This window comes from Diabrotica virgifera, chromosome 4 (genome assembly GCF_917563875.1).
Source record: "Diabrotica virgifera virgifera chromosome 4, PGI_DIABVI_V3a".
Classification (NCBI taxonomy): domain Eukaryota; kingdom Metazoa; phylum Arthropoda; class Insecta; order Coleoptera; family Chrysomelidae; genus Diabrotica; species Diabrotica virgifera.
Genome location: NC_065446.1, coordinates 162,535,737 through 162,563,088, shown reverse-complemented (window position 1 = coordinate 162,563,088; position 27,352 = coordinate 162,535,737). Strand labels below are relative to the sequence as shown.

The 27,352-nt window shown below is 32.0% G+C and overlaps 1 protein-coding gene across 1 annotated transcript in view; it reads left to right on the top strand.

The window, feature by feature from the left end:
* The window catches only part of LOC114336768 (dynein axonemal heavy chain 10), an 863,661-nt gene that overhangs the window by 825,144 nt on the left and 11,165 nt on the right, over positions 1–27,352 (top strand). The window contains exons 61-62 of the mRNA XM_050648469.1: positions 12,212–12,371; positions 17,407–17,626. Of these exons, the coding sequence (XP_050504426.1) occupies positions 12,212–12,371; positions 17,407–17,626 (380 nt within the window). The remainder of the gene's footprint in view (positions 1–12,211; positions 12,372–17,406; positions 17,627–27,352) is intronic.

The window sequence follows — 27,352 nt, the reverse complement described above, 5'->3', positions numbered from 1 at the left end:
ATTTCACAATAATTAACCAGATGAGCGAAATCATTAACGACAACATGTGTTGTCTTACCTATGAAGCACATAGCTCCATTTTTAGGCGGTAAAAAATAGATATACGCTCGGGCCAAGAGATCCCATTAGCAGAGATTGTTGTATATTGTACAGTCAAACCCGCTTATTAGAGTACCGGTTATAGGAATATCCCGGTTTATGGAATTTATGGAATATAAATTCTAGGTCCCGAAACGTTTCCATTTACCCTTTAATAAATTTATCCGTTTATTGGAATATGGTTTAGTAACCTCATACCGCTTTTTAGAATAATTTTTTCAGGTCAACAAATAAATTATTACATACAATTTCCTAAAAATTTTAAATTTGCCTGATATAATGGTTTGTCGGTAAGATCTTAAAAAGCCTGCTGTTTTGTATATTATTACGGTTTGTCAGGTACCTAATAAACACTTTATTACTGTGTTATGAGTAAAACGCTCCTTTAAGTCAAGCGTCCACAGACCCGCATCGTACGCATCGTACGCAACGGATTTTAGTTTGACAATCGATAATGCGATCCGTACGATGCGGATCAGTGGACGCGGTTACATAAGTTTCTCTACAAGGCAAACTAAAATCCGTTGCGTACGATGCGTCCGATGCGTACGATGCGGGTCTGTGGACGCTTGCCTTTAAAGTCCTTTCCCATAGAAAATTCAATCGTATGCCGACAAGGTCATAAAATAATTTCATTTGTCTACAAATTTCTATAGGTACATTGCCACACACTTGGCTGTTTTTAGAAACAGCATTTTTCTATAAAATTATTTATTACCAATAGTTGATGTTTGTTCGGAAGTCTTTTCTAAAACTCAATTCCAATTTATTGTCATAGTACATTTATTTTTCACAATATATTGAAAATTGTTATTATGACAAAATGTATGGAACTAAAAACTATGTTCTAATCTGCAATTAAATCCTCCTAATGAAAAAAAAATATTTAAAATTTTTTCTCAAATTACGGATATTCAACATCATTTTGATTTATTTTTATTATGAATTTTACGATGAAAAGTTATTCTTCATAAAAAGATCTGCATGGTCCAAAATTTAAGATGCAACCATCGTAAATTTAATTTTATTATTTTATTCGAGATTTGTCAAAAAATATGAATTTAGCTCAATAGTACCTTTATTTCACAATATTTAAATTAAAAGGATATAATTGCATATAAAAACATAATTTGCAACTTTTCATAATAGCAGTTTTCCATATTATGAATTGAAATACGTAAATGAACAAAGTTTTCGTTATGATAATGCATTTTCAGCTTGTTATTTTTAATTTTATGAAAAAAAGTTATTCTTCATAAAAAGTTCTGAATAATCTAAAACCAAAGATTGAGCCATCACATATCAAATTTTATCTATATTGTCCGAGGTATGTCAACAAATATGAATTTCGCTCAAGGATAAAGTATTTTTATTTTTCACAATTTCGAAAGTTGTTATTATGAGAAGTTGTTTTTGATTAAAAACTATGTTCTAATATAAGCAATTAGATCCTTCTAATGAAAAAAATAATTGAAAATTTTTTACATATATTTTTAATTTACCACATCATGTTCATCTATAAACCTTTTATTATTAATTTTACGAAGAAAAGTTATGCTTCATAAAAAGATCTGCATGGTCTACAATCTAATATGCAATCATAATCAAATATATCAAATCCATTTGGACAGCACTTTTAAAAAGTTTTAATAAAAATTGTATACCAATACACAGATTTAGTATTTAAGGCCATCGGTACATAAGCCACAATTAAATTGAAAAAATAATTTTATTAACGTCTCCACGCCCAAATCGGATGCCGTTGTCAAAATACAAAATACTACTAAATTAAATATAAATGTTGTTGCTAAGTAAAAAAATTCTTCTAATAATTTATTTTATCGGCAACCGTCACCAAAGTCATTCATTATTGTACTCATTTGCGGCAGTAAAGTAACACTTTATTGTACTGAAAGAAGAATTTTACTTTACCTGCCGCGATTAATCAAATTAACCGATATTTAATTGTGGCTTATTTCCCATCTAAATAGTTAATCATAAAAATACCACAAGGAAATAGCTTCAGAACAACATCGGTACATAATTCGCAAATATTTTACGGTTATCCCTACTTTTTATGTCTTTACACGACAAATTACGTGTAGTAAAATTTACACTCGTATGGATATGTAAACATTACTATCATTCTACTTGACAATGTCATCATTACCTTTCAAGAGATGGCTTTTGAATATTCTTGGATAACTGTTATTTGTATAATTGCAAATTATTAATTCGGTTAATAAATGTGATAATTTTTTCACTAACTATGTATTTAGTGATTGTAATAATTTATATGCACAACAAAACTAATACTCAATCGAGAAAAGAAGAAAAGTGTTAAAGTGATTTTTTAATAATATATTGTTACTATGGAACGCTTACAATTTTGAACATCTTTAACAAAAAATACTTGGATCACAGAATATATCCCAATGTATTCTCTGCTTGGATCTTCATTACATAAATAATAAACAATAAATAACTTTTTATTAAGTCCACGTCTTAAATCAATTATTTATCAAATACATTATCAATATTATTTAATCAACAACTCAATATATTCCCGATGCCATGTCAAATATTTAAAACTGTCTCTGTCTTGTCGTCATATTCTATTTGACTCAGTCCGTTGTATGACAAAGATAGCGAATGTTCGATTTGGAAAATATCACCACGGACATGGTGTCCATTTTTTTAGAATCCTGAAAAAACTAATAAATATTCTTAAAAGATTTAAACGCAGAATGAAAGACTAAATTATTATCGAGGGCCGAAAGCCCCTAAGAATAAATAAAAAGTTTCTTTTGAATGAGATATTTGAAATTAAAAATCCCACTACATTTTCTCTTAGTTTTTCACCCCTCTAATTTATTAAAATAATAATTATAGAAGTTTTCAGGGACTTCCGGCCCTCGGTAAGAACGTAATCTTTCATTCTGCGTTCAAATTTTTAAAAAATACTTATTAGTTTTCTCAGTTTTCTCAGGTTGGAGACGAAAAAGTAGAAGAATGTAGAGGAGGATATGGTCTGGGCAACAGAAACGAAAGAGGTGACAGGCTTATCGAATTTTGTCAAAAGAATAATTTTGCCATAACTAATACATTGTTTAAAATGCCAAAGAGAAGACTATATACCTGGAAGTCACCAGCAGATCAAGAAGGGAGAATTGTAAGAAACCAAATAGATTATGTATTGATTAGACAAAGATACAAGAACGCAATTATATCTTCAAAAACCTATCCAGGTGCCGATATAGGATCAGATCATAACCCAGTAGTGACCAAAATTAGGCTCAAAATGAAAATAATAAAACGCAGAACAACAGATGTAAAAATCTATACAAGTAAACTAAGAAATCCACTTATAAAACAACGCCTGCCAGATGAAATTAATAACCGTTTAATGAATGTTAAAGAACAAATCCAGCAAAATATTGAAACAGAGACAAAATGGTTATTAATAAAGACAGAAATATGGTGGAAATACGATGACGGAGGAAATCTTAGATTTAATGGAAGAAAGACGTCAGCATAAAAACAAAGATAATCAGATGTACAAAAATGTGGAGAAACAAATAAAATCCAAAATTAAGCAGGGTAAAGAACAGTGGTTAAAAGAACAATGCGCAGAAATAAAAGAACACCAGAAAAGAAATGATAATTTTAACACACATAAAAAAATTAAGGAATTAACTCAGAACAACAGAAAAAGAAAACCGGGAATACTAAAAGATACAGATGGGAAACTTGTGTTGAGTACTAACGAAAAATTAAAGAGATGGACAGAATACATAAATGCATTGCTCAAAGACAATAGAACAGAGCAGATAGAAGTCGAAGTAGAAGATGATACGGTTTTGAAGATATTAAAAGAAGAAAAATTAAATCGGCATTAAAAAACAGCAAAAATGGTAAAGCAGTAGGTCCAGACCAAATCCCAGTAGAAAGCTTAAAATGCATAAATGATGAAACCTTAGACATTATCGTAGACTTTTTTAACACGGTGTACAAAACAGGAAACATACCAAAACAATGGTTACTCTCAACCTTTTGTGCTATCTCTAAAAATACAAAAGCTAAAGATTGCAGTGAATACAGAACAATATCATTAATAAGTCACATTCTCAAAATATTCTTGAAAATAATACATGGTCGTATAAATAAAAAACTAGAAGAAGGAATAGATGATAGTCAGTTTGGGTTCAGAAACGGACTAGGAACCAGAGAGGCGTTATTTGCTTTTAATGTGTTAGCTCAAAGATGCATGGACATGAATGTGGATGTGCGTGCATGTTTGTTACGTTGATTTTGAGAAAGCTTTTGACAAAGTAAGACATGAAAAATTAGTCCAAATTCTAAAGACAAAAAACATAGACAAAAGGGACTTACGAATAATAACAAACCTTTACTGGACTCAAAGAGCCCAAATTGTAATAGATAACGAACCCAGTACAGAAATTGAAATCAGGAGAGGAGTTCGGCAGGGATGTATTATGTCTACATTACTCTTTAATGCATATAGTGAAGCCATTTTTGAAGAAGCATTGCTATCTCAAAGTGAAGGAATAATAATTAACGGAAGATCTAGTAACAACATAAGATATGCAGATGGCACCGTGATTAGGGCAAGCTCTGCTGAACAACTCCAACTACTACTAAACAAAACAAACAATTTATGTGAAGAATATGGGCTAAAAATTAATATAAAAAGGACCAAATACATGATAATAACTAAGAAAACAAACATACAAACAAGCATACATTTGGGAAATGTACCGATAGAAAGGGTTGATAAATACAAATACCTAGGAACCTGGATTTCAGAGAAAAATGATCAAACAACAGAAATAAGGACCAGGATAAAAATAGCAAGAAATGCGTTTGTAAAAATGAAAACAGTTATCTGCAACAAAGACCTTAGCTTAGAACTGAGAGTAAGAGCTTTGAGATGCTACGTGTTCTCATTACTACAATATGGACTTGAAAGCTGGACATTAAAGCAAGAACACATCAATAAGCTACAGTCATTTGAAATGTGGTGTTACAGAAGGATGCTTAGAATAGCATGGACACAGAGGAAAACGAACACGGAAGTACTGCGAGAAATTGGGTAAAGAATGCAAAATAATAAACACAATAAAAATAAGAAAGTTACAATATCTGGGATACGTAATGAGGGGACCGCAATATGAAATGCTAAGACTGATAATACAGGGAAAGATAAGAGGCGGAAGGAGTATAGGAAGAAGGAGAGTGTCATGGTTAAAGAATTTAAGGGACTGGTTTAGCTTTAGAGCAGCGGTGGATAGAGTAAAGATAATGATGATGATATCCAACCTCCGATTAGGAGACGGCACTTGAAGAAGAAGAAGTTTTCTCAGGATTCGAAAAAAAATGAATCCCCATTTGAATAGCATTGCAGCCGAAAATACGTACACATCCCATTAAAATTATGTTGTTGGAATTTACTGTTGAAAAGATATTCATGCGACATTGTCCATAGAAAGTTCAGAGTAGTGGGTTTCTCCGTACCACAGATTTATATGGCCTAGGTCTTTAGAAGCCTCTTGACAGTGGTGAGGTACCACCACCCACTGAAATAGCAAATTATATTCAGAAAACACAATACTGTTTAAAAAAAATGAATTGTCTCAGTAATAATATTATAATTTGCCCAAAAAAATATCAAAAATATGGAAACCCACCACTTTACACCCTCCGTAATTCCGGAACTGTTGATTTTAGAAAAATTATTATTTATATTTTATTTAAAATTTATTGTAAAATATTTTTAGTACATTCTTTCACGGTTTTACTGTTAATTTTAAAGAACCGCTTGGATTGACATGAAATTTGGCATACGCATACGCATAGCTAACATGTCAAAGAAAAAAAATGATATGGTGCTGATGTGTGCTTTTGCCCTGGAGCTGACTTTCACCCCATCTCGGGGGTAAAAAAATATGTATAAGATAGGTCTCGAAATGGATAAACTGACTAATTTTAAGCAACTTTTGTTCTATAGAGTTTTTTCACCAAATCAATACTCTTCGAGTTAATTGCAAGTGAATATGTTCATTTTTCAACAAAATAACCACGTTTTTAGATGGTTTTTCGCAAATAACTCCAAACGTAAGCATTTTGTCGAAAAAAATATTCTTAGCAAAACTATAGCCTATAAAAAAGTGAAAAAAACGGTGCATATATTAGGTCTCTATACCTAGCAAAAGCAGAATTATAGCTAATGAAAAATAGGTTCATATTCGAAAAATTCCCAAATAGAATAATTTAATGTGAAATATCCAAATAATGAAGCATTTTTGGGAAAAACACATTACAACTTTTTGAAAGTGTTTAAAAAAAGCTTTATTTCTGTTTAAAAAAAATTCTAACATTAAATATAAGCAAGTTACGCTCAAAATAATGTTGGTCCCTTTTGTTTTGGCAAAAAAAATCAGGAAGTTCACCCCCCCCCCCCAATTAGCAACTTAAATGAAATTAATCGTTACCGCTTCACACGTTATTTTACTTAGGTTGTGTTTATATGATCTGTAAGTTTCATCGATTCAAAGTGCTTATTTTTGAAAAAATTTGGTTTTAAAGTACAATTTTTAAAAATTTTAATTTTGAAAAAAATGCTTTTTTTCAAAATAGCTTTAAACTTATTTAAGATACCAAAAATTTTATACAATAAAAAAAGTCAGCTTTACTTTTCTGAATACTTTTTATTTTTTTTTTGTTTTTCTGTAAGACAATAAATATTGGTTAAGATTCGGTGTTTCTAAATTTGCATACACTCGGATAAGTGACTCGTTCAAACTCTTTTAACCACAGCTCTTTTAAAAATAAGGACTTTGAACCGATGAAACTTACAGATTATGATGATCAATACATACGCGAGTAAAAAACTTGCGAAGTGGTAACAATTAAGTTCAGTTGAAATGCTACTTAGGGGGTGATTTTCCCGATTTCTTACCAAAAAAAGGGACCAACTTTATTTTTAGCGTAACTTGTTTCCTTTTGATGCTAAATTTTTTTTTAAACAAAAATAAGCATTTTTTAAACACTTTAAAAAAGTTAAAATGAGTTTTCCTCAAAAAAGTGTTTCGTTTTTTGGTTATGGCATGTTAAAATATTCGATTTTAAATTTGACGAATATGAACCTATTTTTCATTAGCTATAACTCTGCTTCTACTAGGTATAGCCACCTAATATATACACCATGTTTTTCACTTTTTCACGTGCTATATTTTTGATAAGAATTTTTTTTCGATCAAATACTTACTTTTTGAGTTTATTTGCGAAAAACCGTCTGAAAACGTGGATATTTTGTAGAAAAATTAACATATTCACTCGCAAATAACTCGAAAAGTATTAACTTGGTGAAAAAACTTTATAGAACACAAGGTGCTTAGAATTAGTCATTTAATCCATTTCCGGACTTATCTCGAAGAGATATTTTTCACCCCCTAAAGGAGGTGAAACTCACCCCTAGACATCACTTTTTTCTATGACTTGTAAGCTATGTGTATGCCAAATTTCATGTCAATCCAAGCGGTTCTTTAAAACGTAGAGGTTTTGCAATATTTTACCTTTAAAGAACGTACTATTTTGTATAGAACATTTTTTACGCTGAACCGCATAGTTTTAGAAATATTGACATGAAAACGTAAAAAACTACTAATTTACCGACTTCTCCCCCAGCTCCCCCCTAAACCAACGCTTAAAATTGTGTAACTTTTTACTGAACAATATGTGGTACTGGACATAAAAATGTCCAAGGCTTTCTTTGGAGTATAATATGTCCTAGGAGCACGATAATTAATAAATTTAAGGACTGATTTTAAATAACTTTAGGACTGGCAACTCTTACCTCCTCCTACGTACCATAACAATATCTATTGAGATTGGCTACCAATATGGCAAAGTCTTGACTGATTCAGCCTCTTATAATGCTGAGACACATGTTATTTCCTCCTGACCACAATTTGAGATTGTCAGAAAAAAGGACAAAAATGCGATTTTTGAGAAACTGGCTATTTTTAAAAAGCTTTATCTTCGAATATACTTAATGGATTTTAATTTATATACGCTCGCTTTAAAAGTATTTAAAATGAAGTTTGAAGTTTGATAATCAGTTAAAAATCATAAAATTTTGTAAGTTTTCTTTTCATTAATCTTAATCTATAAAATACTTTCAGTTTTTCTTTACTTTCGGATTTTGTTTTGAATTCTGAGAAAACTAAGTGTTTTTGAAAAATTTAACCTCACAATGAAACACTACGTTATTACCGAGGGCCGAAAGTTCCTGAAAACTTATAATGCTTATTTTAGTAAGCTACATGGGTGAAAAACTAAGAGAAGATTCAGTGTAATTTTTAATTTCAAATATCTCAAATCTCAATCAAGAGAATCTTTTTAGTTATTCTGAGGGACTTGCGGCCCTCGGTAATAATTTAGTCTTTCATTCTGAAATTAAATTTTTAAAATCAAACATATTTATTAGTTTTTTCAGGATTCGAAAAAATGGACACAATATCCGTCGTAATATTTTCCAAGTCGAACATTCTCTATCTTTGTCATACAGCGCACTCAGTCGAAAAGAATGTGTTGACAAGACAGTGACAATTTTAGACATGGGACACGGCTTCAGGAATATTTTAACTTGTTTCTTAAATAATATTAATAGTGTATTTGATAGATAAATAATTGGTTTAAGACGTGAAATTAATAAAAAGTTATTTATTGTTTATCATTTATGGAAGATCGCAAGCAGAGGATACATCAGGATATGTTCGGTGATCCAAGTATTTTGATCTTAAAGATCAAAAATCTAGGCGTTCCATAGTTACAATATATTATTAACCTTCCACAACTAACATAGGTTTTCTGAATATTAAAGCTAACATCGGGTCTCAGAAACCGATATAAAAAAATGTTTCCATTGACACACTTTCATGCGTAGGATTGTGTTTACTTCTACTTGTGTTTACTATTTTAAATTATTAAACCTCTTTAACATTAGCAAAGTACAAAAGAAAATAAAACAATCACATAACATCTGATTTGTCAAAAACAACCTCAATATTTCCATTGCTGTTTTCTTGTACCTAGGTTCACTTTTTACTCCTGGTATTTGGGTTACTAAATTATCAGCACTTGTTTGTACGGTCTTTCGTTAATCTAAATATTTTTTTATCGAGTAAATCATGGCTCCAACATAGGTCTCTGAGACAAGATTTGCCGATAATTGCATAATTAGTTGACACTGAAGACTCAAACTTCAACACTAAAAACAGGCATCTAAATCAGGCAGCTACTGATGGCGGCGAAGATTCATAACGAACGATTTGGATATAATCGTAAAAACTCTAACTGGTCGGTCTCACAGACCCAATGTTAGTCACGGAAGGTTAAAAGATCACTCTATCACTTTTCCTCTTTTCTCGATTAAGTATTAGTTTTGATGGCATAGTATATAAATTATTATAATCACTGAATACCTACATAGTTAGTGAAAAAATTTTCATATTAATTAACTGAATTAATAATTTAAGCGATTATTCAAGTAAACAGTTATCCAAGAACATTCAAAAGTCGTCTCTAAGTTAATAGTGACAATGTCATTGTCAAGTACTGTTTACGTACATATCCATACCAGTGAGAATTTTACTACACGTACATTGCTGTGTAAAGAAACAAAAAGTAAGGATAGCCGTAAAATATTTGCGCCTGCGCTTTTAAACTAATATCTTACATTCTAATTTACATAATTAGCAAAGTGCAAGTTCACAATAATGCTAAAGTCTGTATTACTTCCACAAACACAAATTGGTACAAGTACACTTTTGAAGACCAAAAATAATAATTTTTTTCAAGAATTTTTTTTTTCAGAACCTTTATTAAAAATGAATATAAAACTTTGTACATAGTAATGTATAACTCTTAGAGAGCACAAAAAATATATCTTTTTTTCATTTAGGCACGTACACTAATATTGTAGAGGGCGCAAAAGTCGAGGCCTCGAAAAATGATGGCGGACAATTAATCTCAGGATTGGGATATCTGAAAGAAAAAATCGTACTGCATTTGACAAAGGAAGGTTTCTTACGTGACAATTTACCACAATTTGATGAAAAAATAAATATTTTTTAACCATGAAAAACTGAACAAAACCGGGCGATTTTTTTCACAAATTTTTTTCAAATTTCCGTAAAATCTGTTTTTTTTTTAAGAATTTTTTACTAATGGTGGTAAATTGTCACTTAGAAACTCCCCTACGATTATACGATTTTTTTGTTTCAGAGATCCCAGGGCCCAGAACCCAGAGCACGCCAAATAGAATTCTATTTTGCTGACGTCACAAAATAGAATTTCATAATGGGAGAATCGACTGTTGCTAGGCAACGTGACGTCACTAAAATAGAATTCTATTTTGCTGACGTCACAAAATAGAATTTCATAATGGAAGAATCGACGGTTGCTAGGCAATGTGACGTCACTAAAATAGAATTCTATTTGGCGTGCTCCCGCACCAGTCTTGAGATTAACTGTCCGCCATCGGAACTCGACTTTGGCGCCCTCTACAATATTAGTGTACGTGCATAAATGAAAAGATATATATCTTTTGTATTCTCTCAGAGTTAGATATTAATGTGTAAAAAGTTTTATGCTCATTTTTAAGAAGGGTTCTGAGGAAAAAATCTTGAAGAAATGTTAATTTTTGGTCTTCTAAAGTGTGCTAGTACTTTAATACCATAGATAAATAATATAGTATTACCCCTTAAAACCGTTTATTTAGATATAATACATAACTAACATAATTTGTCAAATTGTTTCTCTTCTTCTTTTTCTCCATTATATATTTCTCCAGTATATAACTAACATAATTTTATAAATTTTTCGTTTTTTTTTCTTTTTCTCCATTAATTTTTTTTGCACATTTTCGGATCATAAGAGTCATGTTTTTTAGATTATATAGGTACAGTGATGAGTACGCTAATAACCGACAAAATAACGCAAAAGATAGAAAATATATTAACTAGTCAGATAAAAAGAAATGAAACTAGAGGAGGTGGGAAATTTAGCGATAAAAACCTATAAACTGACATTCTATTTATTATTTCCCACCTTTAGACGTATCAGAGTAGTATGTCAACTAAAACTGCCACTGTCACAATGGCAGTTGTAAAACTCGTTCAATACGTCTAAAGGTGGGAACTAATAGGTAGACTGTAAATTTATAGGGTTTTATCGCTAAATACCCCACCTCCACTTGTTTCGTTTCTTTTCATCTCACAAATTAATGTGTTTTCCATCTTTTGCGTTATTTTGCCGGTTATTAGCCCGCTCATCACTGTATTAAGTAATTATACAGTGATGAGCGCGATAATAGCGCGATTGTGAGATAAAAAGAAATGAAACTGGTAGAGGTGGGAGATTTAGCGATCTTCTTCTTAAAGTTCAATCTTCTGTGGAAGCTTGGAAATCATCATAGCAATGCAGACTCTATTGACTGCCGCTCTGAATAGCTCTACACTACTGCATTCGAACTATTCCCGTAAGTTCTTAAGGCAGGATGTTCTTCGTCTTCCCACATTTCGCTTTCCTCGGATTTTGCCTTGCATAATAATGAGTATTTTTGCCCTATCATCACATGTTCCAAGTACTCAAGTTTTCGTCTTTTGATAGTAATATTTCCGGTTGACTTCCTATCCTTCTAGTTACTTCCACGTTTGACATTCTTTGAATCCATTATATTCGTAGGATTCTTCTGTAACACCAAAATTGAAAGCTACAAAACATATAAATTTACATTACATTTATTTTTTCCCACCTTTAGACTTATCAGAGGTCAACTAAAGTTGTCACTGTCAAAATAACAGTTGCCAAACACATCCGATACGTCCAAAGGTGGGAAACAATAAATATAATGTAAATTTATAGGTTTTTATCGCTAAATTTCCTACCTCTACTGGTTTCATTTCGTTTTATCTCACAACTTAAAATGTTTTCCATCTTTTGCGTTATTCTGCCGGTTATTAGCAAGCTCACCACTGTATATAAAATTATAATATATATGTAACACAAATATTATATAATTTTATAGCAACAACTGGCGTTGGTATTAGCAGGGAAGAATTTATAGATAACGTTGCCCAAGATATCATTAAAAAAATACCTGAAGAATATGAAATATGGAAGGTGAGAAGATATTTTCAAAGAATGATGTCCCCAACAGTAGTAGTGCTTCTTCAAGAGCTAGAAAGGTATAATTGTTATAATTTAGACATTTAAAGCACTTTCGGTGCCTATTTATGTAATGATAAACTACCACAGAAAATTAAAACACTATTTTATAATAATTTTTCAATCGACTATGATAGTTGTCGTTTAGTGGCTTTAGCTTAGTTTCTCAAGTTGTGAGTACGCATTGTCTTAATCAAAAGATATGAAGGCTGAAATTCTAGATAGAGGCAAACAGAAAAATAAGTTAACTAATTATGGTAGGGAAGCCCAAGCGGCGATTTTTGCAGTAACTCGAGCGCGTCAGATTATCACATGGGGAGAAACCTTGTACCCTGTAAATGTACCTCTACCATATTGGCTCTTAATACAGCGGAGTTCGTTCAGGGAGATCCGAAAAAACATATATCTTTAGAAAAACTCGAAATCGTCAGATTACACCAGTCAATGAGAGGAAAAATTCTATAATTTTTTTGAAACATTAATACTTTTGAGTTATTCGTGGATGAAAATTTGCAATCTTTAAATTGCCAAAATATCACCTTTTCGGACGGTTTTTTGCGAATACCTTAAAAATTATGCATCTAACGACAAAAACTATATAAATAATTTTTGAAGCTTATGAAAAAACAAAGCTATTTACTTCTTCACAAATGTTCTATTTAAAATACAAAATAGTGCAGCCGATATGTGAAACAATTATGCATTTGATGATAGAAGCATATAATTTGGACCACATATACTACACATATATAGGTTCAAATTTATGTATATATTAATTTTTCAAAAAGGCAATGACGCCATTAAAAAGAGCGTAAGAATATTTTTTCGGAAATATTTTGAACTTTTTAGTTATGTTAATTACCATTTAATAAATGCATAACTGATCTTCACATGTACCTATGTGCGGCAGATTCGTGCAAATATTATAAGAATTATTGTGCATATACAGTAGGAAAAATGAAAGAATACCCATGAACGAACATATAAAACACGCTGTATTTTCCTGTCACCGTGTCACGAAGAAAATTGCCCAGCGCAAGTACATGTAATAATAATTATTACATGTACTTTCGCTGGCCAATTTTTTGTGTGACATTGTGACAGGAAAATACAGCGTGTTTTATATGTTCGTTCATGGGTATTCTTTCATTTTTCCTACTTTTAATAATGGTAGAAGCATATAATTTGGACCACATATACTACACATATAAAGGTTCAAATTTAGATATGAGGATTTAATAAAAATTTTTATTTCATTAGTAGTTCCAAAATGACACAAAATCTAGGCATCGGATAAAAAAGTTTATTTGAAGAAAGTGTATTTTTTTGTTCTTCTTAATGGCGGTACAGGCTCGTTTTTTTAATATTGTATTTAATTACAGAGTAATTTCCACATATTAATATATTTTCCAAATTGGGCTCTGTACCGCCATTCTTTATTATATTATGAATACGTGTGCCAAATATCTCATATTCAAAATTACAGCCGCAATCTTGGAACGCGTTTTCGCTACCTGTTAATCGCTACTGTTTCCTCTTAAGAGCACACAGTAGCAACAAACGCGGTCCTGTGCGTCGGTAACTCGACATTGACAGTGACGTTTATACAAAGAGCTTATATACATAGATTTGGCCAACTAAGAAAAATAGCGTAACGCGGAGCAGTTCAGGTCGGTGGTCTATCTATCTCTCTCTCTACTGGCGCTTAGCTTTTTCTCTCTAGGATATGATGGCTGCCGCCTCTGTGTAACTGTCGTTCCATTACTCCCACCTCTTGGTAGGTACGCTCACACTCGCACGACAGACAAAGATAGCTAGACCACCGTACTTAATATTGGCGTTAGACCCCGATGCATTGTTTAGCATATCCCTAGCCAGACCTATTCTTGAGATATCTCTGCGTTTATACTATCAAAAACAACAATTTTTATACAAATAGGCGCGAAATGTTGCCAAGTCAGTGACGCTCGATTTCTTGTTATAAAAAAATCGATTTTTAGTAGTTCCAATGTGACACAAAATCTAGGCACGGGATAAAAAGTTTATTTGAAGAAAGTGTATTTTTTTGTCTTTCTTAAGAGGATCGGAACGTATTTTCGGCTGCAATGCTATTCAAATGGGGATTCATTTTTTTCAAATCCTGAGAAAACTAATAAGTATTTTGGAAAAATTTAAACGCAGAATGAAAGATTACGTTATTAGCGAGGGCCGAAAGTCTCTGAGAACTTCTACAATGTTTATTTTAATAAGTTACAGGGGTGAAAAAACTAAGAGAAAATTTAGTGTGATTTTTAAATTCAAATATCTCATTCAAAATAAACTTTTTATTTATTCTAAGGGACTTTCGGCCTCGGTAATAATTTAGTCTTTCATTCTGCGTTTAAATTTTTCAAAAATATTTATTGGTTTTTTCAGGATTAGAAAAAAATGAACACAATATCGGTGGTAATATTTTCCAAATCTATCTTCGTCTTACACTCAGTCGAATAGAATATTGTCAGTCAGACATTGGCAATCAGTGACAATTTTAAATATTTGACATGGCATCGGGAATATTTTGAGTTGTTGATTAAATAATATTGATATAGTGTATTTAATAAATAATTTATTTAAGACGTGAACTTAATAAAGAGTTATTTATTGTGTATTATTTGTGGAAGATTCAAGCAGAGAATACATCAGGATAATATATTCTGTAATCCAAGTATTTTGTTGTTAAAGATGTTCAAAATTGTAAGCGTTCCATAGTACCAATATATTTTTTTTTCTCAATTGTTGCTCTATAACTCCAAAGATTTTAACTTTACACCAAAAACAATCAAATAAAAATTTACCGTAATTAAATTCTGCATAGAGACGTGTTTTTCGCGATTTACTTCGACAAAAATTTTCCCCGGAAAATGCGGGTTTTTCCAACAAAATCTGTAAGTTTCAACTAAAATTTTAGATAAGTAATTGTTTATCAATAATTAAATAACCTGGTAATATAAAAGCTCTTTTCGTATAGATTATAATTCCAGAAGCCGATGGAAATTGAATGAACAGTTTAGCAACAATTGAAATGTTGATTAAAAATTTACGGTCGGTATAATAACCACAATAATTATGATACATAAGAATAACTATGATTTTTGTATAAAAAGACACTGTACCTATCTAACATATTTTACAATATTGAAATTGAACTATTAAAGCGTATTTTTAAATTATAAACAATTTCTTGGCTTATAAACAAATAGAATATCTCGGGAAGTATTATATTATCTTAAATCATGAAAACGGTATTAGAAGAAAACGGCAGGACGTTTCTTTAAAAGAAGAAACTTTGAATTGTGATGAGTGGTTTCTGAGATACAACCGGTCAAATTTGACCGGCATTTACGGCAAAGATATAAGCAATAAAATGATAATTTTCGAACCTTCACCTTTTTGTTATTGTCCTGTTTCTCCACACCAAATTTCATATCTTTAAAATACTCATAATATATATTATTATAATAAAAACTATCGACATGACGAATGAAAATTGTCAAAAATAGCAAAATTCCAATCAAAAATTAGGTTGGAGAAAATGTAATCCCAAAGTTCAAAATCGGTATACGTTAAAAAAATGCATTTTCTGGGCTTCCCACTAAGCAATTTTCTTCATTCTATTTTTGTTCCCAAGTAACTCGAGTATAGCCACCTAACTAATGCATTATTAAATGTCAAACTTGCTTGTGTTTTGTTATAATAAATTAATTTATTTATTATAACAAAAAATTTTAATTTGTTTAAATAAATATTGTTTAAATAATTATACAGCTTTCAACTGAGAATATTTGTATTTTTAACGTTAAAAGGTACACTTGTTGTAAGTTTATCTAAAAAAGTCTACAACTGGAAAAATATGTAGTTTTCTTTTCTTATAAATAAATTAATCTACTATAACAAAACAAAAGCAAGTTTGACATTTAGTAATGCGTTAGTTAGATGGCTCTACTCGAGTTACTTGGGAGCAAAAAAATAATGAAGAAAATTGCTCGATGGGAAGCCGACCAAATGCATTTTTTAACGTATACCGATTTTGAACTTTCACTTCTAATATCGATAGTTTTTATTATAATAATATATGTTATGAGTATTTTAAAGATATGAAAATTGGTGAGGAGAAAGACGACAAAACAAAAAGGTGATGGTTCGAAAACTATGATCCTATAACTTTGCCGTAAATGCCGGTCAACTTTGACCGGTTGTATCTCAGGAAGCACTCATCACAATTAAAAGTTTTTTCTTTTAAAAGAAACGTGCTGCCGCTTTTTCCAATACCGTTTTCATGATTTAATTTAATTTAATATTTCCCGAGATATTCTATTTGTTTATAAGTCAAAAAATTGTTTATAATTTTAAAATATTCCTTAGACCGCTTTGATAGTCCAATTTCAGTTCTGTAAAGTACATTAGATAGGAACGGTATCTTTTTCTACAAAAATCATAAATATTCTTATGTATCATAATTATTGTGGTTATTATAGCGACCGTAAATTTTTAATTAACATTTCAATTGTTGCTAAACTGTTCATTCAATTTTCAGAGGCTTCTGGAATTATAATCTATACGAAAAGAGCTTTATATTACCAAGTTATTTAATTATTGACAAACAATCACTCATCTAAAATTTTAGTTGAAAATTAAAGATTTTGTTGGAAAAACCCGCATTCTCCGGGGAAAATTTTTGTCGAAGTAAGTCGGGAAAAACTCGTCTCTATGCAGAATTTAATTACGGTCAATTTTTATTTGGGTGTTTTTGGTGTAAAGTTAAAATATTTGGAGTTATAGAGCAAAAATTGAGAGAAACACGAATTTCGGGCGCCATTTTGTTTATAAAAAAAGTAGCACACTATCTGCGGACTTTGCATACCTATATTATTAATATATACAATCATAAGATTCGATTCCAGCAATAAAATTGCTGGTAAATAACTTTTCCCTGTATTTTGCTAATTAGCCCAGAGTAATTTTAATGTTTTTGTACTTAAACAATTTTATGTTTTCATTTAATTTATTTGGTTTTAGATTTAATAAGCTTATAGCTACAATGCTAAAAACACTAGTTCAACTGCATAAAGCCCTGTGCGGTGAAATAGGCATGGATAGTGTATTAGACAACGTGGCTTATTCTTTATTTAACGGACAGCTACCTACATCATGGAGAAGATTAGCGCCGGCAACTTGCAAGAATCTTTCCGGATGGCTTGAACACTTTGAACAAAGACAACAACAGTATTTTAATTGGGTAACTATCAGTCTTTTAATTATTGTAATATAGTTCTCCCATGGTTGTGTTAGAGTGTATGATACGCCATTCGTAAGCCTGTAAATAAAAAGAGTAATAATAATTCAGGTAATTTAATAAGTATTGCAAAGTTTTAGCCTCTATGAATTCTAAGAATATAGTAAATAACAAACCACAAAAGTCAAACTCAAACTTCTTATTTAGCTTATATCGTTGGAAGAAAAGAAATTATTTTATCTAACGTTGAGATACGCTGTAAGAAGAATAAGGTACAGGAGTGGGCGGAATGGGACGTTTCGATGCCGCCGGTTCATCGCCGGCCGTTTCGATGCCGCCGGTTCATCGCCAGGCCATTTCATCGCCGTCATATCTCGCATTTTCTAGAATTCCTAATTAATACTAAAAATAACTAATAATTGTAACTGTCGAAAATTGGGAAATATATCAGATAGCGATTAATTGACTGGCGATGAATCGGCCGGCATCGGCATCGAACTGGCGGCATCGAAACGGCGGCGATGAAACGTCCTAGACCCGGAGTGGGTATACATCAAAATCGTGTGTTAGTCTTATATTTTGTGGATATTTTAATTTTGAGTTTCCCCTATATTATTAAAAACAAAGCAAATATACGGTTTTATTCTTTAACATGTGTGTTAACTGAAAAAAAATACTAAATTAACAACAGAAAATAACAATAGTCCATTGAAATGTAACATTTTTTAGGACATACCTTGCATTTGTTAGAGGAGTCAATTTTATTTTTTTAATGTGTAGGGAAGCTCAGTAGAAGCTTAAGTTCAAGTTTTTGGGGTCGCCACCCTTGTCCACCGGCCGCCATCTTGGAAAATGGGTGCAACGGGTTTTCACGCTATACCTCGTAAACTACCAACCCTACGGAAAATCTAATTAAACATAAAATATAGCAAATTAAATTTTCTACAATTTTGTTTTTATTAATTTTTATCGTCAAGTGACCAACAAAAAAGATATAAACAAAAATAAGTAAACATTTTTTAACAAGTTTCCTTTTGGAGGTTATAACTTTTTTCAGTCCATTTTACAATAAAATAACATTATAGCAATTTTAGAGAGGGTTATTCAGCGAACAACTTCCACTATAATGGTGTTTAATAAGGTGTTTAATTCTATTTATTTATCTAGGTTTTACAGCGTTTCAAACTTGACCAGATTCTCGAATGCTCATAGGGATACAGTAAAAACAAAACGTTAGGCTTACTTTTCTATCTTAATATGTTTTATTCGTACAATATATTATGATTTTAACATTCCTATGATATTATTAATCTTTTTTGACCTTTCTCCCCACTATAAAACTTGGAACCCTAAGCATATATAGAAAAGGCACAAGAAGTTGTTTGAGGACAAATTCGCCGGTCCGGAAGAAGAATGACGCAACCGCAAAATGCAAAACCCTTTAGAAGAACAAAAAAACATATTTTTAAATATCTCATATTTTTAAATATTTTTTCTACAACCGTGTTAAAAATGCAATTTTTAGCACTCCATACGAGCGTTAAAAATGCTACTTTAAGGCACTAGTGCTTTAAAATTTTTAAGGCCCTGCAGTTCGTATTGACCGTATAGGCAATTTTGATGTAATGTCAAAAATACATAAAAATAAAATGTCAGTCAAGTTCAAGTAAAAGTTTTTGTAGATATTGTCCTGTAATTACGTTTGTAGAAGAAATATTGTATGATATGCGTGTTAAAAAGTACATTTTTAAGGCACTCATGTGAATTGCAGAACTCGCTTCGCTCATTCTGCAAACTTTCACATCCGTGCCTTAGACGTGTACTTTTAACACTTATATCATAAATAAGTATAAAATAGGGATTAAATTAAGAGTAATCGTCCAGGAGCATCGGCACAGTATATAGAGGTTCCACAGTAAAACCACTCCTCTGTCGGCGCTTTTATCCCAAGAAGTAATACCAATACCGGCAGTACGCAATTGGTAGTTCACCAGTGGTGGATGCGGGTTTTCCCTGATAAAATCCGTACGTTTCTATGCAACTACCAATGCAAGAGTGGGGCAAAAGCGACTAAGAACATTGCGCGGTCGCTATGTGCGACTACAGATTTTAATTCCAATTTTTTGGAGAGTGGTTCTACTGTCCCTCTTTATACTGTGGCATCGGTATGGCGTTTGTTTTTTGACAACGATGGCTTTTATTTTCATCGATATTGGTTCGAATTTCATTATCTTAATTTAATCGCCCCATTTTCAACCCTACCTACAGTTGCGTCATTATGCATCTGAAACAAGGTGTAACGTAGCGCGTATTTCAGTAACGACGCAACTACCCTATAGTGGCTCAGCACATTTTTACAGTTCGGTCTTTTTGTATCATTTTTACATAGTACTTTAGAAGTTAATTGCGCAATAAACAGGAATTGACAAAATTTTTTGCAGCTACGTCATTTTTTTTCCGTACCGGACTGAATATCCGCCTGCTATTACTTTTATTATTATAATTTATCCTAGCTGGCACAGCAGTCGGTCCCCCTCTACTTAACTTATTCTCACAGTAGTTGTGCTACCTATTTGGCCACTTGCAGTCGTATAAAAAATTGTGAAAAGTATTTTGAGTTTTAGAGATAATACTGTTGAGAGTCTTTTTGTTAAAATTTATATTTTTGTAATTAGATAAGCATTTTGTGTTTTTTGTAAGAGCGCCTTATAAGTGGTGGTTATTTTATTTGTAAGAAACCTCTAGGGAAAATTATTTTTGTCAGTGTGAAAGTCAAGCCATCTTTACTCACTGTTGTCGGCGAACGTTTTTCGTCTCTTTATGTGGCGGAAATAAAGACGATTCTCTGGAAAGCCTGAGATACAAATGATTCACTAAAACAGTGACAAAAGATGCATTTAATCTCTTCGGACTTCCTCCAACACAAAATGCAGCCCGTTTCCACAGACACCGAGTTAATCACCAGATTCAGTCATAGCTCGGTAAACATTGTGATCCAGAAAATTGGGGCTGGAAAAAGCATGGAAAATTTTGGCTACCAATCCAAACTTCTCAGTACCTCCGAGCTTATGAAATTCATATTTAGCAGATGCAATGGAAACTGGAAGAGCATGTGGTTGCCGAAAAGCAATCTTCAAATGTTCAGCAGTGTGCCTCTATTTTGGTGGTGAAAGTTGCAGCAACATCGTAGACATATCAACATTAATTTATTGAAGAAAATGAATTGGTAGATAAATTACCGACAATGACCCCAACTCTAACTCTCATTATACCACAAAACTTCACCTCGGATACTGATTCAGATCTTGACTCGCAGTCTGGACCATCGAAAAAAAAATGAAAAAATAATAACTGTGATAGATCTTTTTCTACATAATAATAAATAATATTATTTAGTCTAGAAATTGTTCGTGGATTAGGCCTATTGGGGTTAACATACAAAAAACGCGCCTCCCGACTCTACCCCATAGGTGGCCGGGAAAAGGGTCAAAAATAGCTTAATAATAGCATATGAATATTAAAATCATAACAAATAAATATATAGGTAGAAAAGTAAGTCCAAGGTTTTGTTTTTATTGTATTCCTATGAGAATTCGAGAATCTGGTCAAGTTTGGAGCGCTGTAAAACTTAGATAAATAAATAAAATGAAACAACTTTATAGTGGAAATTATTATTATTTTATTGTAAAATGAACGAAAAAAAAGTTATAGCCTCCAAAAGGAAACTTCTTACAAAATTTTCTCTTATTTTTGTTGATCTTTTTTGTTGGTCACTTGACGATAAAAAGTAATAAATATAAAATTGTAGAAAATTTATTTTTGTTACATTTTATGTGTAATCACATTTTCTGTATGGGTGCAAATATAGGAGATACAGCGCGAAAGCCTTTGGCACCCCTTTTTCTAAGATGGTGGCCGGGGACAAGGGCGGCTACCCCAAAAACTTGAACTTAAGCTTCTACTGAACCCCCCTACACATTAAAAAAAGATAAAATTAACTCTTCTAAGAAATGCAACCTTAAATGTAACATTTCAATTGACTACAACTGTTAACAAAACTTTAAAAACAGAAAGAAATATATCATAAACTAAACTCGCGTGTTATCCCCGTAATCCTTATAAGAGCTTCACATCGCCTAGGCATGATCGATATTAAGCAGGCTGTTTGACTGTGGAGTTTTAGATAGCAATAACCATAGTTTCTATATCTTGCAGGAGGCAGGTAGGGGCTGACAAAGTCTATCGACGATGTCCCATAAGTGATCAATGCGCTTTACTTCATTTAGAGGTCGCGAAGGTGCCAATTTATTATCTGAATATTTTGCTCACTAATAGTTGAATATCTGAATACTAGATATTGAGTATGGTTCTTCTAATAGGCTTTTTTCAGTGTGACGCAAGTGGCAGAAAAAAAGGCACGTCCGTGATATATACACATGTATAACAGTTATTCCAGTTGTTGATAGATGGCGCTATAATAAAAAAGGTTTAGGTTTACCGATTTACTGATTATTTAACTATTACATATCTTTACGATTATAATTTAAATTTATTGTCAGTTTTTCAGTGTGTCATTAATGATGTAATATATGATTTTAATAATGTAAAGAATCATTAAATATCATAGCATGACATTTTAATTAAAACTGGCCGTTGTCAGAGTCGTAATCGTAATTTGGTATAAAAACAAATCAATTGTGTTTATTTCATTTATAATAAAAAAGTATAAAAAAAATATTTTCAAGAAACGCTTTTCTTTAGTTACGAGTGACTAAAATTAAACATATTATAAAAAAATCAACTTAAGTGCAGAAAATAAAAAAAATGAAAAAATTTAACACATTCGTCAAAGAAAAGCGTGGTGCGTCTTCATCGAATAAACGGTTTTCGCACCACGCTTTTCTTTAACGAATGTGTTAGATTGTTTAAATTTTTTTTATTTTTTGCTTTTTAATTGGTTTTTTATATGTTTAATTTTAGTCACTCGTAACTAAAGAAAAGCGTTTCTTAATAGTTTGAAGAATGAGCGAAGCGAGTTCTGCAATTCACATAAGTGCCTTAAAAATGTACTTTTTAACACGGATATCATAAAATATTTTTTCTACGAACGTAATTACAGGACATTATCTACAATACCTTTTACTTGAACTTGACTGACATTTCATTTTTATATTTTTTTGACATTACATGCAAATTGTCTATACGATCAATACAAACTGCAGTGCCTTAAAAACTTTAAAGCACTAGTGCCTTAAAGTAGCATTTTTACCGCTCGTATGGAGTGCTAAAAATTGCATTTTTAACACGGTTGTAGAACAAAATATTTTTTCATATTTTTTATTTTTAGTATTACACTTTTCAAACATTAAAATGTATCGTCATGTTTATTAAAATATGTATAAAACATATGATGCACAAACATGAAAAGTAGTCGGAATCGGCAAAAAACTTGAAACTTTATTGTTTATTTATGAAGCATAACTTAACCAATTAACGGTAAAAGTGAAATTATGTATAGTTCATGTAATTAGCTACAATTTGTAAAAGTTTCAAGTTTCTACATTGTAAAAAACAAGAGATTAAGCATTTTCCATTAAAATCGTTTTTTTTTATTTAAACAATTAATAAACATAAAAAATCTTTTATTGACTATTCGTGTATTGTTCCCGCGAATGCATATGTCTGCAAATTTTCATTCATTCGCATTGAAGAAAAGTCAGTCAAATTAACGTCTAAAGATTTGATGCAAACTATTGAAGTAAAGAAAAGCGTTTAAAAAAATCTTTTAAAAAGCGTTTAATAAAAAGCGTTGTTTGATTTGTATAGTTTTATAAATTGTACAGATTATAGTTATACAGATAATACATAAATATTTTTTGTGTTCGATTATAGCGCCATCTATCAACAACTACAATAATAAATGTTATAAATGATTTTAATCACGGACGTACCTTTTTTCTGTCACTTCCAACTTAATGCTTTAGAAAGAAATCGAAAAACTGTGACGCACTGAAAGATGCCTGTGAGAAGGAGAATATCAGCATCAACATAAAAAAGACGAAGTTCCTTATAATCAGCCGTCAATTACGTCAACATCAAAATGCAAGACTAGCATATAACAATCAAGATGTAGAGCGCGTAAGAAAATTTAAGTACCTGAGAACCTAGCTATGTGAAGACTGGATTTCGGATAAGGAAATTAAATGTCGGATAGAAAGGGTCAGAAGTACATTTACGAAATTCAGAAACGTCCTTACGAACTCTGACTATGATCAGAACCTAAGATTCACGAAATGCTATAGGTATATGGTCGGTGCTCCTATATGGCATGGAAGGATGGACTTTAAAAATAAACACAATGAATAAGTTAGAGGCATTTGAGATGTGTATTTATCGACGAATCCTTTTCCCTGGACTGCACGAATAACAAATGAAGAAATCCTGGGAAGAATTGGTACAGAACGACAACTGCTATGCACAATTAAACAGAGAAAAACGCCATATCTGGGACACCTAATTAGAAACGAAGGATACCAGTTTCTGCAAACCTTAAATGAAGGAAAGATCGAAGAAAGAAGCGGAGTGGGCAGGAGAAAATGTCATGGCTCCGTAATGTCAAACAATGGACAGGACTAAGAAACATAGGAGACCTAATACATACTGCAAGGGATAGAGAAAAATGGTCAAACGTGATCGCGAACATCCATTAGTGGATTGCATAAGAAGAAGAAGAAAATATTGAGTAACGACACCAAATCCGTTCTTGCTGTCAAGAAAATTCCACCCCAAAACATCACAGAGTACAACTCTTATAAGTGCCGATCACAACTGTTCACGTTATGTGATTTTCTGTTTTTAAAGTGTTGTTAACTGTTGTTTATTTTTATTGTTAATTTAGTCTATTTTTTCAGTAAAAACACATGTTTTTTAATGGCATCAACATTATAGTCTAAGAGCTAGTTAACCCTCCGATTAACGGTCTTCCTGTAAGGCTAGAAATTTGTATAGTGATAATTCATAGCACACCAAGGCTAAAAACCATGACCTGGCAGGCATCAGCCCTGCACGTGTATCTACCAGGTGAATCGAAAAGTGCATAGTTTAGGGGAAAAATAAACTTTCTCCTGTAAAGTTTAAATTTAAGTATGTATTTGAGTAAGTTATTTAGAAGAAATTAAACTTTATGAAAATTTAGTTTGTTTACTATTATGCAGGTTACATATTTATCTTCCTGGGTGGCGAAATCCTTCAGGTAGATGACACCCTTGAGGTATTAATTAGTCCTGAGTACTACTCCGGAGTGAAAATGCGTGTTAAACCTATATGAATTGAATGTGCTGAAGTTTAAAATAAACTAATTCAACTCCACAAGAAGTTATTTCCAACGGAATTAGCTTTCTTCTCTCTATGTATGGAGCACCTAAAAAAACTACGTGCGTAGATAAGTTTCGATATGCATGTTTCTTTAAAAATACTCGGAAAAAAAACAAGTGCAATTATCTTGTCTTCCTCCAACCTCAGCGGCTACTCATCAACATCTTTTTCGAGTATATTACCAAGTTCAAATGTGGCTTGGTTATCAGCTCCAAAAGACTGGGGATGGAAATTAGTCGATAGAACCAATTCAAACTTTACTCCCACCTGCGCCGGAAAAACTCCTCAACACAATGTTTTGCAACTGTAAAAAGGGATGTAGCGCTAAATGTGGTTGCAAAAAAGTTGGACTGTTTTGTTCGGTAGCATGCACTAATTTGTCAAAACCGGTCGTAATCCAATGTTGAATCACCAACAATTGAGGATTCATTTGATTCTATCGAGAAGTCATGCGATGTGTCATTATTGGGGCAATTTACTTGCGCCCAGGATGAACAAGAAGAAGAAGAACTAGAAGGTGAAGAAGAAGAAGAAGAACAAGAAGAGGAAGCAGAAGTATTAGAAAATTATGAACCAGCTGAATAAATTTTTTTTTTAATTTTTACCGCTTTTTTTATAACTTTTATCAATTTTAACTCTTGCCAATTATTATTATTCAATAGATTCAAACTAAACAGAATCATGACAAATCCGTGAAATAGGCTTACTGGGGAAACCTTACTGGTTAAAAACACGCGCTAAGTACACTAACTCCAAGGTGGTGTGGAAATGTGTGCGCATATTATGACGATTACAACTTTTTGAATCGTTGTATCTCAAAAACGGTGGCTCTTAGGAAAAAAAGTAAAGTAAAGTTAGGTAAAAAAAGACATTTTTATAGATAATTAACTAATCTACATTTTTTGAAACTAATTTTATGATAAAACTTACCGTTTCGCTGAAAATCACTAAAAACTATATTTGGTGACCTTTGACCCCGCGTAAATTTTTTAGCTCGGGTCGGATTTAGGAGGACTTTTAGATTTCATTTATGATGGTACATTGAACAATCCTGCCAATTTTGAGCTTGATGGTAATTTTTTAACCTCGGATGTGTAAGTTGACCGGAGTATATATTTTGTAAACATTTTGTTTTTTGAATGTCCATGATATCTTTAAAAACGAAGAAAATAGACGGTTTTATTCTTTAATATCAGGTTTTCTGGCTGAATTGCTAATAGTCTAAGAGCTAGTGAACCCTCCGACTAACGGTCTTCCTGTAAGGCTAGAAATTTGTACAGTGATAATTCATAGCACACCAAGGGTAAAAACCATGACCTGGCAGGCATTAGCCCTGCACGTGTATCTACCAGGTGAATCTAACAGTGCATAGTTTAGGGGAAAAATAAACTTTCTCCTGTAAAGTTTAAATTTAAGTATGTATTTGAGTAAGTTATTTAGAAGAAATTAAACTTTATGAAAATTTAGTTTGTTTACTATTATGCAGGTTACACATTTATCTTCTTGGGTGGCGAAATCCTTCAGGTAGATGACACCCTCGAGGTATTAATTAGTCCTGAGTACTACTCCGGAGTGAAAATACGTGTTAAACCTATATGAATTGAATGTGCTGAAGTTTAAAATAAACTAATTCAACTCCACAAGAAGTTATTTCCAACGGAATTAGCTTTCTTCTCTCTATGTATGGAGCACCTAAAAAAACTACGTGCGTAGATAAGTTTCGATATGCATGTTTCTTTAAAAATACTCGGAATAAAAAACAAGTGCAATTATCTTGTCTTCCTCCAACCTCAGCGGCTACTCATCAACATCTCTTTCGAGTATATTACCAAGTTCAAATGTGGCTTGGTTATCAGCTCCAAAAGACTGGGGATGGAAATTAGTCGATAGAACCAATTCAAACTTTACTCCCACCTGCGCCGGAAAAACTCCTCAACACAATGTTTTGCAACTGTAAAAAGAGATGTAGCGCTAAATGTAGTTGCAAAAAAGTTGGACTGTTTTGTTCGGTAGCATGCACTAATTTGTCAAAACCGGTCGTAATCCAATGTTGAATCACCAACAATTGAGGAGTCATTTGATTCTATCGAGAAGTCATGCGATGTGTCATTATTGGGGCAATTTACTTGCGCCCAGGATGAACAAGAAGAAGAAGAACTAGAAGGTGAAGAAGAAGAAGAAGAAGAAGAACAAGAAGAGGAAGCAGAAGTATTAGAAAATTATGAACCAGCTGAATAAATTTTTTTTTTAATTTTTACCGCTTTTTTTATAACTTTTATCAATTTTAACTCTTGCCAATTATTATTATTCAATAGATTCAAACTAAACAGAATCATGACAAATCCGTGAAATAGG